Raw genomic sequence first — 11,345 nt, forward strand, 5'->3', positions numbered from 1 at the left:
AGCTCAGAGATAATCGGTACAGATATCATGGAGAGAATCCGGGTTTGTTGAACCACCTTTTTGGAATGCTCCCCAAGAACACAACCTGTACATTTTCAAAATAAGCAAAATTTCAAATATGTTTTAAATATAAAGTATAAACATGATCAACACCTAATGTGACCTATTGATTGATAAGTTTAAAAAATAAGCATTTCCAGTAATGCTATATTTTAGTAGTCAATTCTGTAAAGATCTATGGGTTAACTAAATGCTTTTTAATGCTTTGCACAGTCACTGTGTGGGCTGTTCCATTAAGAAGTCGGTCTCTGAAAACCTAAATGGAAAGAATAAAAGTGTTAAGTCATTATTAGTTGAGATTTGATCAAATAAAACCAAATAATTTGCAGGTTATTCTAGTTTACATACCTGTTTAATGAGCTCAATTAGGGTTCCATTGCTGACCTCTCCATACGTTCTTAACCTCATATCTAGATGTATGAGATGCTCCAAGCCTGCAAAGATGTATATGTTTTAATCATTGAATAAATCTATATTTATTGTAGTTTTTTAAAATGTCTTATTTTTATGAAATATCACTGCAAGAATAAATTTGTTTTTTTTTAAAAAAAATTTGAGACATTGTACCGTGATCAGTAGGTGTTGGGGCTGCAGTTGGTGGAGAAGCAATTCTAGTTGTTGGAACAATGGTTGTAGTTGTGGGAGCAGCAGTTGTTGTTGAAGCATTTGAAGTTGTAGTTATAGGGGTTGTAGTTGTAGTTGTGGGGGCTGTAGTTGTAGTTGTGGGAGCTGCAGTTGTAGTTGTGGGAGCTGCAGTTGTTGAAGCATTTGAAGTTGTAGTTATAGGGGTTGTAGTTGTAGTTGTGGGGGCTGTAGTTGTAGTTGTGGGAGCTGCAGTTGTAGTTGTGGGAGCTGCAGTTGTAGTTGTGGGAGCTGCAGTTGTAGTTGTGGGAGCTGCAGTTGTAGTTGTGGGGGCTGCAGTTGTTGTTGAAGCATTTGAAGTTGTAGTTATAGGGGTTGTAGTTGTAGTTGTGGGGGCTGCAGTTGTAGTTGTGGGAGCTGCAGTTGTAGTTGTGGGAGCTGCAGTTGTAGTTGTGGGAGCTGCAGTTGTAGTTGTGGGAGCTGCAGTTGTAGTTGTGGGAGCTGCAGTTGTTGTTGAAGCATTTGAAGTTGTAGTTATAGGGGTTGTAGTTGTAGTTGTGGGGGCTGTAGTTGTAGTTGTGGGAGCTGCAGTTGTAGTTGTGGGAGCTGCAGTTGTAGTTGTGGGAGCTGCAGTTGTAGTTGTGGGAGCTGCAGTTGTAGTTGTGGGAGCTGCAGTTGTAGTTGTGGGAGCTGCAGTTGTAGTTGTGGGAGCTGCAGTTGTAGTTGTGGGAGCTGCAGTTGTTGTTGAAGCATTTGAAGTTGTAGTTATAGGGGTTGTAGTTGTAGTTGTGGGGGCTGTAGTTGTAGTTGTGGGAGCTGCAGTTGTAGTTGTGGGAGCTGCAGTTGTAGTTGTGGGAGCTGCAGTTGTAGTTGTGGGAGCTGCAGTTGTAGTTGTGGGAGCTGCAGTTGTAGTTGCGGGGGCTGCAGTTGTTGTTGAAGCATTTGAAGTTGTAGTTATAGGGGTTGTAGTTGTAGTTGTGGGGGCTGTAGTTGTAGTTGTGGGGGCTGTAGTTGTAGTTGTGGGAGCTGCAGTTGTAGTTGTGGGAGCTGCAGTTGTAGTTGTGGGAGCTGCAGTTGTAGTTGTGGGAGCTGCAGTTGTAGTTGTGGGAGCTGCAGTTGTAGTTGCGGGGGCTGCAGTTGTTGTTGAAGCATTTGAAGTTGTAGTTATAGGGGTTGTAGTTGTAGTTGTGGGGGCTGTAGTTGTAGTTGTGGGGGCTGTAGTTGTAGTTGTGGGAGCTGCAGTTGTAGTTGTGGGAGCTGCAGTTGTAGTTGTGGGAGCTGCAGTTGTAGTTGTGGGAGCTGCAGTTGTAGTTGTGGGAGCTGCAGTTGTAGTTGTGGGGGCTGCAGTTATTATTGGAACAGCGGTTGTAGTTGTTAGAGCAGCAGTTGTAGTTGTTGGTGAAACAGTTGTGGTTGTTGGAGCTGCAGTTGTAGTTGTGGGTGATGCAGTTATTGTTGGAACAGCGGTTGTAGTTGTTAGAGCAGCAGTTGTAGTTGTTGGTGAAACAGTTGTGGTTGTTGGAGCTGCAGTTGTAGTTGTGGGTGATGCAGTTATTGTTGGAACAGCGGTTGTAGTTGTTAGAGCAGCAGTTGTAGTTGATGGAGCAGCAGTTGTGGTTGTTGGTGAAACAGTTGTAGTTGTGGGAGCTGCAGTTATTGCTGTGGCTGTAGTTGTAGTTGTTGGAGAAGCTGTTGTAGTTGTTAGAGCAGCAGTTGTAGTTGATGGAGCAGCAGTTGTGGTTGCTGGAGCTGCAGTTGTAGTTGTGGTAGCTGCAGTTGTAGTTGTGGTGGCTGCAGTTATTGTTGGAACAGCGGTTGTAGTTGTTGGAGAAACAGTTGTGGTTGTTGGAGAAACACTTGTGGTTGTTGGAGCATTTGAAGCTGTTGGGGCTGTAGCTGTAGTTGTTGGAGAAGCTGTTGTAGTTGTGGTGGCTGCAGTTATTGTTGGAACAGCAGTTGTAGTTGTTGAAGCAGCAGTTGTGGTTTTTGGAGAAACACTTGTGGTTGTTGGAGCTGCAGTTGTTGAAGCATTTGAAGTTGTTGGGGCTGTAGTTGTAGTTGTTGGGGCTGCAGTTGTAGTTGTGGGAGCTGCAATTGTAGTTGTGGGAGCTGCAGTTATAGTTGTTGGAGCTGCAATTGTAGTTGTTGGAGCAGCAGTTATAGTTGTTGGAGCTGCAATTGTAGTTGTGGGAGCTGCAGTTATTGTTGGAACAGCAGTTGTAGTTGTTGGAGAAACAGTTGTGGTTGTTGGAGAAACAGTTGTGGTTGTTGGAGCATTTGAAGCTGTTGGGGCTGTAGCTGTAGTTGTTGGAGAAGCTGTTACAGTTGTTGGAGCTGCAGTTATATTTGTTGGAGCTGCAGTTGTTGGGGCTGTAGTTGTAGTTGTTGGAGAAGCTGTTGAAGTTATTGGAGCAGCAGTTGTGGTTGTTGGAGCTGCAGCTGTAGTTGTGGGGGCTGCAGTTATTGTTGGAACAGCGGTTGTAGTTGTTGGAGCAGCAGTTGTGGTTGTTGGAGAAACACTTGTGATTGTTGGAGCTGCAGTTGTTGTTGAAGCATTTGAAGTTGTTGGGGCTGTAGTGGTAGTTGTTGGAGAAGCTGTTGAAATTGTTGGAGCAGCAATTGTGGTTGTTGGTGAAACAGTTGTGGTTGTTGGTGAAACAGTTGTGGTTGTTGGTGAAACAGTTGTGGTTGTTGGAGCTGCAGTTGTAGTTGTGGGAGCTGCAGTTGTAGTTGTGGTGGCTGCAGTTATTGTTGGAACACCTGTTGTAGTTGTTGGGCCTGCAGTTGTGGTTGGAGAAACAGTTATAGTTGTTGGAGAAGCTGTTGAAGTTGTTTGAGCAGCAGTTGTGGTTGTTGGAGCTGCAGTTGTAGTTGTGGGGGGTGCAGTTATTGTTGGAACAATGGTTGTAGTTGTGGGAGATGCAGTTATTGTTGGAACAGCGGTTGTAGTTGTTGGAGCTGCAGTTGTTGTTGAAGCATTTGAAGTTGTTGGGGCTGTAGTTGTAGTTGGAGAAACAGTTATAGTTGTTGGAGCTGCAGTTGTTGTTGGGGCTGTAGTTGTAGTTGTTGGAGAAGCTGTTGAAGTTGTTGGAGCAGCAGTTGTAGTTGTTGGAGCAGCAGTTGTGGTTGTCGGTGAAACAGTTGTGGTTGTTGGAGCAACAGTTGTAGTTGTGGGGGCTGCAGTTATTGTTGGAACAGCGGTTGTAGTTGTGGGAGATGCAGTTATTGTTGGAACAGCAGTTGTAGTTGTGGGAGATGCAGTTATTGTTGGAACAGCGGTTATAGTTGTTGGAGCAGCAGCTGTGGTTGTTGGAGCTGCGGTTGTTGTTGAAGCATTTGAAGTTGTTGGGGCTGTAGTTGTAGTTGTTGGAAAAGCTGTTGTTGGGGCTGTAGTTGTAGTTGTTGGAGAAGCTGTTGAAGTTGTTGGAGCAGCAGTTGTTGGAGCAGCAGTTGTAGTTGTTGGAGCAGCAGTTGTAGTTGTTGGAGCAGCAGTTGTGGTTGTTGGTGAAACAGTTGTGGTTGTTGGAGCTGCAGTTGTAGTTGTGGGAGCTGCAGTTGTAGTTGTGGTGGCTGCAGTTATTGTTGGAACAGCTGTTGTAGTTGTTGGGCCTGCAGTTGTGGTTGGAGAAACAGTTATAGTTGTTGGAGCTACAGTTATAGTTGTTGGAGAAGCTGTTGAAGTTGTTGGAGCAGCAGTTGTAGTTGTTGGAGCAGCAGTTGTGGTTGTTGGAGCTGCAGTTATTGTTGGAACAATGGTTGTAGTTGTTGGAGTTGCAGTTATTGTTGGAACAGCGGTTGTAGTTGTTGGAGCAGCAGTTGTGGTTGTTGGAGAAACACTTGTGGTTGTTGGAGCTGCAGTTGTTGTTGAAGCATTTGAAGTTGTTGGGGCTGTAGTTGTAGTTGTTGGAGAAGCTGTTGTAGTTGTTGGAGCAGCAGTTGTTGGAGCTACAGTTATAGTTGTTGGAGAAGCTGTTGAAGTTGTTGGAGCAGCAGTTGTAGTTGTTGGAGCAGCAGTTGTGGTTGTTGGAGATGCAGTTATTGTTGGAACAGCAGTTGTAGTTGTGGGAGATGCAGTTATTGTTGGAACAGCGGTTATAGTTGTTGGAGCAGCAGCTGTGGTTGTTGGAGCTGCGGTTGTTGTTGAAGCATTTGAAGTTGTTGGGGCTGTAGTTGTAGTTGTTGGAAAAGCTGTTGTTGGGGCTGTAGTTGTAGTTGTTGGAGAAGCTGTTGAAGTTGTTGGAGCAGCAGTTGTTGGAGCAGCAGTTGTAGTTGTTGGAGCAGCAGTTGTAGTTGTTGGAGCAGCAGTTGTGGTTGTTGGAGAAACAGTTGTGGTTGTTGGAGCTGCAGTTGTAGTTGTGGGAGCTGCAGTTGTAGTTGTGGTGGCTGCAGTTATTGTTGGAACAGCTGTTGTAGTTGTTGGGCCTGCAGTTGTGGTTGGAGAAACAGTTATAGTTGTTGGAGCTACAGTTATAGTTGTTGGAGAAGCTGTTGAAGTTGTTGGAGCAGCAGTTGTTGGAGCTACAGTTATAGTTGTTGGAGAAGCTGTTGAAGTTGTTGGAGCAGCAGTTGTAGTTGTTGGAGCAGCAGTTGTGGTTGTTGGAGCTGCAGTTGTAGTTGTGGGGGGTGCAGTTATTGTTGGAACAATGGTTGTAGTTGTTGGAGTTGCAGTTATTGTTGGAACAGCGGTTGTAGTTGTTGGAGCAGCAGGTGTGGTTGTTGGAGAAACACTTGTGGTTGTTGGAGCTGCAGTTGTTGTTGAAGCATTTGAAGTTGTTGGGGCTGTAGTTGTAGTTGTTGGAGAAGCTGTTGTAGTTGTTGGAGCAGCAGTTGTTGGAGCTACAGTTATAGTTGTTGGAGAAGCTGTTGAAGTTGTTGGAGCAGCAGTTGTGGTTGTCGGTGAAACAGTTGTGGTTGTTGGAGCAACAGTTGTAGTTGTGTGGACTGCAGTTATTGTTGGAACAGCGGTTGTAGTTGTGGGAGATGCAGTTATTGTTGGAACAACGGTTGTAGTTGTTGGAGCAGCAGCTGTGGTTGTTGGAGAAACAGTTGTGGTTGTTGGAGCTGCAGTTGTTGTTGAAGCATTTGAAGTTGTTGGGGCTGTAGTTGTAGTTGTTGGAGAAGCTGTTGTTGGGGCTGTAGTTGTAGTTGTTGGAGAAGCTGTTGAAGTTGTTGGAGCAGCAGTTGTTGGAGCAGCAGTTGTAGTTGTTGGAGCAGCAGTTGTGGTTATCGGTGAAACAGTTGTGGTTGTTGGAGCTGCAGTTGTAGTTGTGGGAGATGCAGTTATTGTTGGAACAGCGGTTATAGTTGTTGGAGCAGCAGCTGTGGTTGTTGGAAAAACAGTTGTGGTTGTTGGAGCTGCAGTTGTTGTTGAAGCATTTGAAGTTGTTGGGGCTGTAGTTGTAGTAGTTGGAGAAGCTGTTGTAGTTGTTGGGGCTGCGGTTGTGGTTGGAGAAACAGTTATAGTTGGAGCTGCAGTTATAGTTGTTGGAGCTGCAGTTATAGTTGTTGGAGAAGCTGTTGTAGTTGTTGGAGAAGCTGTTGAAGTTGTTGGAGCAGCATTTGTAGTTGTGGGAGCTGCAGTTGTAGTTGTGGGGGCTGCAGTTATTGTTGGAACAGCGGTTGTAGTTGTTGGAGCAGCAGTTGTAGTTGTTGGAGAAACAGTTGTGGTTGTTGGAGCTGCAGTTGTAGTTGCGGGTGATGCAGTTATTGTTGGAACAGCGGTTGTAGTTGTTGGAGAAGCAGTTGTGGTTGTTGGAGAAACAGTTGTTGTTGGAGAAGCTGTTGAAGTTGTTGGATCTGCATTTATAGTTGATGGAGCAGCAGTAGTGGTTGCTGGGGCTTCGGTAGTTGTTGGGGCAGCAGTTGTCTCTGGAGCAGCAGATGTAGTTGTTGAGGTTGCAACTGTAGTTGTTGGCGGTGCTGTAATTGGAGCTGCAGTTGTTTGGGCTGCAGTTGTAGTTGCTGGAGCAGCAGTCGTAGTTGTAGCAGCTTCAGTTATAGCTGTAGGGACTGTAGTTGTTTCTGCAAATGTGGTGATGATTTTTTTAGCAAAAAATATCTAGTGTTAAATGCCCCTGCACTAATCATTTTACTCAACTAATTTAAATACATTTATTAATATTGATGAATCTCACAAAGTATTTTCGAACATAAAGAAAAGAAAAAAAATCTATTTGACAATTTTTTATGACTGGTATACACTTTTTTATTTTTAGAAATGCTTAAGGTAATTTAATTTAAAAAAAATGATTAATAGAAGTCTGGATTTTTCTATGTGGCATGTTAAGCACTATTAGAAGTTTCTTTTGTTTGTTTGAATATACAAGAGGACATTAAAACCAGGCGGAACATATTTCCTATTCTAATTAAACAATATTTAATGTTTTTGATACATTTAGTACTCTGTAAATACTGTTTAGTAACTTCTACCGTGATCCTCACTTAAAAAAAACCCAAAAACAACAAATATAAAATCTATTGTGAATATTTACCCTGTCCGGAAGTTGCATGAATATATCCAAGAAAACATAGGAAACTGATAATTCTCTTGTCCATGATGAATATAGTTGTCCTTTACACTGCTGTGTACAGATAGATCGTCTCTGTTGGTGTACCTGGTTAAGTTTGTGAAATGCTCCTCCCTCTGAGCAATAAAGAGGTAGTGACATGTCAGCAGTGAGAGGTGTTATATTCTAATACCCTGACAAACCCAGGTAAAGTATGTAAGAAAATGACAAAATAAAATGTATGTCAAAAAGCTGAAAATGTGTAGGATAAACTGAAATGATCCAAGTAAATCATGTCTTTCACAACTGGATGTTGATAAAAATTATGTCGAAAATTGAGAACTAATACTTTTTTGTAGTTATTCTTTTTTTAATTATTCATTAACCAATTTAGCAGAGCAGATTTGTAAATTAATAACCCTGTGTTTAATAATAAACATTTTACCTGAGTTATTAAGAACTGTTGTGTATGATTTCAGTTAAATGAACATTATGAGTATTGTTTTTCCTTTACACTTGCTTCACAGTTTTTCAACACAACAGCTTACTTTTTTTTCTATAACCTTATAAACGAATTAACCACAGTGTATATTTAGGGCATGTAAAATAAAATAACATGAGAAAAATGTTCAGCAAGTTGTAGCTCATCAACATTATCAAAATAGATTGTTTTTAAATCCATACTGCACAAACTTCTGGTGAAATAGCAGCCAAATGTAAACATTTCCTAAAGCCTGACAACCAGCCACCAATACTTGTCTGGTATTTTATTAACTGCTTAATCAATAAAACAAAACCTGACAATCAGCCATTTATAGCGAGGATAAATTGTGTTCTTGCACATATCACCTCTTTAATAATTGCTTTTTTTCTATAGATGCAGTTTGTTAAAATTTGTCAAATAATACACACAGGGTGTGGATTATATAATTCCCTCTTAGGATCCATGTTTTGAAATACAAAGTTACCAGCACTGCTTATCCTCTTAAGATGCCATTACACTTTGTAAGCAAAGCTTTTACTGGAAATCTTTAGAGAAGTTGTCAAACTGGTTTTTTGTTTACACTGTGGATTTCAGTTCACTATAATTAAGATTTTTTTCTTATCTACAAAGGTTGGACAATGAAACTGAAACACCTGGTTTTAGAACACAATAATTTATCAGTATGGTGTAGGCGCCTCCTTTTGCGGCCAATACAGCATCAGTTCGTCTTGGGAATGACATATACAAGTCCTGCACAGTGGTCAGAGGGATTTTAAGCCATTCTCCTTGCAGGATAGTGGCCAGGTCACTACGTGATACTGGTGGAGGAAAACGTTTCCTGACTCGCTCCTCCAAAACACCCCAAAGTGGCTCAATAATATTTAGATATGGTGACTGTGCAGGCCATGGGAGATGTTCAACTTTCCTTTCATGTTCATCAAACCAATCTTTCACCAGTCTTGCTGTGTGTATTGATGCATTGTCATCCTGATACACGGCACCACCTTCAGGATACAATGTCTGAACCATTGGATGCACATGGTCCTCAAGAATGGTTTGGTAGTCCTTGGCAGTGACGCGCCCATCTAGCACAAGTATTGGGCCAAGGGAATGCCATAATATGGCAGCCCAAACCATCACTGATCCACCCCCATGCTTCACTCTGGGCATGCAACAGTCTGGGTGGTACGCTTCTTTGGGGCTTCTCCACACCGTAACTCTCCCGGATGTGGGGAAAACAGTAAAGGTGGACTCATCATAGAACAATACATGTTTCACATTGTCCACAGCCCAAGATTTGCGCTCCTTGCACCATTGAAACCGACGTTTGGCATTGGCATGAGTGACCAAAGGTTTGGCTATAGCAGCCCGGCCGTGTATATTGACCCTGTGGAGCTCCCGACGGACAGTTCTGGTGGAAACAGGAGAGTTGAGGTGCACATTTAATTCTGCCATGATTTGGGCAGCCGTGGTTTTATGTTTTTTGGATACAATCCGGGTTAGCACCCGAACATCCCTTTCAGACAGCTTCCTCTTGCATCCACAGTTAATCCTGTTGGATGTGGTTTGTCCTTCTTGGTGGTATGCTGACATTACCCTGGATACCGTGGCTCTTGATACATCACAAAGACTTGCTGTCTTGGTCACAGATGCGCCAGCAAGACGTGCACCAACAATTTGTCCTCTTTTGAACTCTGGTATGTCACCCATAATGTTGTGTGCATTTCAATATTTTGAGTAAAACTGTGCTCTTACCCTGCTAATTGAACCTTCACACTCTGCTCTTACTGGTGCAATGTGCAATCAATGAAGACTGGCTACCAGGCTGGTCCAATTTAGACATGAAACCTCCCACACTAAAATGACTGGTGATTCAGTTTCATTGTACAACCGCTGTATGTTATCAAATACCAATATATGCATGTTAATTTAGGATATGTTTTATTTGATCAACATGTTACTTTGGCAAATTAGTAATAACATTTGAATCTGACAGAGAATCTGTAAGGTTAGAAGAATGGCAAGGATCCTCTGACCTCCAAGACCTAAAGCTTATTAATAAAGATTGTGAAACTGTTTACCTTCAGTCAAAAGATGCAAATAACAGGCCATCTGATTGCTGTAATGCCAATAAAGATTTTTAAAGATCATTGAGAATGGTATAATAATCTTTAGATATCACTGAACTCTGCTATTTATGGGGATTAAGGTTTTTTCATGCAGCTACAGTGGAGAAAGAAAGGTGGGCCAAAGCCAAACCTTACGTCAGCATACATTTTTCAACAAAAATAAGGTATGTGGCTAAATATCACAACAACTCCAGTGACAAAGTGACTAACGTGACAAAACGTTTTCTGCAAAGTCTTATTTAAAAAATCCTAAACAACATTGGTCATTTGAAGTGGTTTTATTGTTGTATATTCCATCCATCCATCCATCCATCCATCCAAGGTTCTTTGAGAAAACATAAGTAAGACTTTTTTTCTCAGACATTGAGAAATGTTTGAGGGTGCCAATTCATTGGGTTAGAGGCATTTATCACAAAGTTCCATGAGATAATTGGGTTGACATTACAACGTGTGATCAATATCAAACTTGAAGGTGATCCCTGATGTCAAGAGAAATAAGAAATAGCATGCTCTTCAGATGGATTTTCGTCTGTCCTAATAAAATGACCCCTTTTCAGTCCCCTACAAACCTCCACCATGACACCAAATGCTTTTTAGCAGATAAGCAAAAGCATTTTACTATAGTAGAATTTACATATAGATGATGATAAGATAATTTACATGCCAGATTTGACCATTTTGACAATTGATCTTCATAATTATTGAAAATACATACCTAAACTTAAAACAACAACAATAAAAAACAGATGTGCCATAGTTTAAGTACATCTGTACAAAGTGGGCAGTAACATAGTGGTGCAATATTGGTGAAGGGACAAATTGACCCAGAGCCTCCAGCATTGCAGTGTGAACTGTAACTAACCATTCCCTATAGTAAAAAATATTCCAAAACTGTATCTCTGAAATGTTTTAAATTCATTTTCATTAAGTTTTAAAACTTATGTATTAAACATGCTCTTTCATTGCTGGATCTTTGACATGTTGTATTATTTGTTTTCTCTTTACAGAACTTCCATAAACCTGTGAGATACTTACCTGTCAGGTGTAAATCAATGCTGTTCAATACAAGGAAAACCGAGGAGATGGTGGTGGACTTTTGCAAACAGTAGTCCACTGTCCCCACACTGGTGACCATTAGGGAATGGATATTGAGAGAGTGGACTCCTATAAGTACCTAGGTGTTTACCTGAGCAACAAATCGGAGTGGACTCACGACACAGATGCAATGCACAGAAAAGCTCAGGGCAGACTCCACTTCCTGAGGAGACTGCGGTCTTTTGGAGTGAGAAGGGCACTTGTGAAGAGCTTCTATGACTCTGTGGTGTCATCAGTCATTTTGTAAGGTGTTGTCTGCTGGAGCAGCAGCAACACAGACAGGGAGAGGAAGAAGCTGGACAGAGTCATCAGGAAGTGCAGCTCTGTCCCAGGCTGTCCTCTGGACTCAGTGCAGAAGGTGAGTGACAGAAAGGCAAAACTTTAATCCTTGGTGGACCAGGAGTCCCACCCCGTGCAGGACAAGCTGTCAGCTCTGGAGAGCAGCTTCAGTGACAGATTCCATCCTTGATGTGTGAAGGAAAGATTCCA

General features: G+C 42.1%; 1 protein-coding gene across 1 annotated transcript; it reads right to left on the minus strand.

The window, feature by feature from the left end:
• Positions 1-260: 260 nt before the first annotated feature.
• LOC124873871 (GATA zinc finger domain-containing protein 14-like) lies at positions 261-10,438 on the minus strand. The gene is made up of 6 exons (XM_047374890.1): positions 10,422-10,438; positions 5,371-5,667; positions 4,480-4,611; positions 628-4,053; positions 409-494; positions 261-316 (listed from the first exon to the last, which is right to left on the minus strand). Exons 1-4 carry the CDS (start codon positions 10,436-10,438, stop codon positions 672-674), a joined length of 3,828 nt encoding a protein of 1,275 aa, XP_047230846.1. The 3' UTR covers positions 261-316; positions 409-494; positions 628-671.
• Positions 10,439-11,345: the final 907 nt, after the last annotated feature.

Source organism: Girardinichthys multiradiatus, chromosome 9 (assembly GCF_021462225.1).
Source record: "Girardinichthys multiradiatus isolate DD_20200921_A chromosome 9, DD_fGirMul_XY1, whole genome shotgun sequence".
Classification (NCBI taxonomy): Eukaryota; Metazoa; Chordata; class Actinopteri; order Cyprinodontiformes; family Goodeidae; genus Girardinichthys; species Girardinichthys multiradiatus.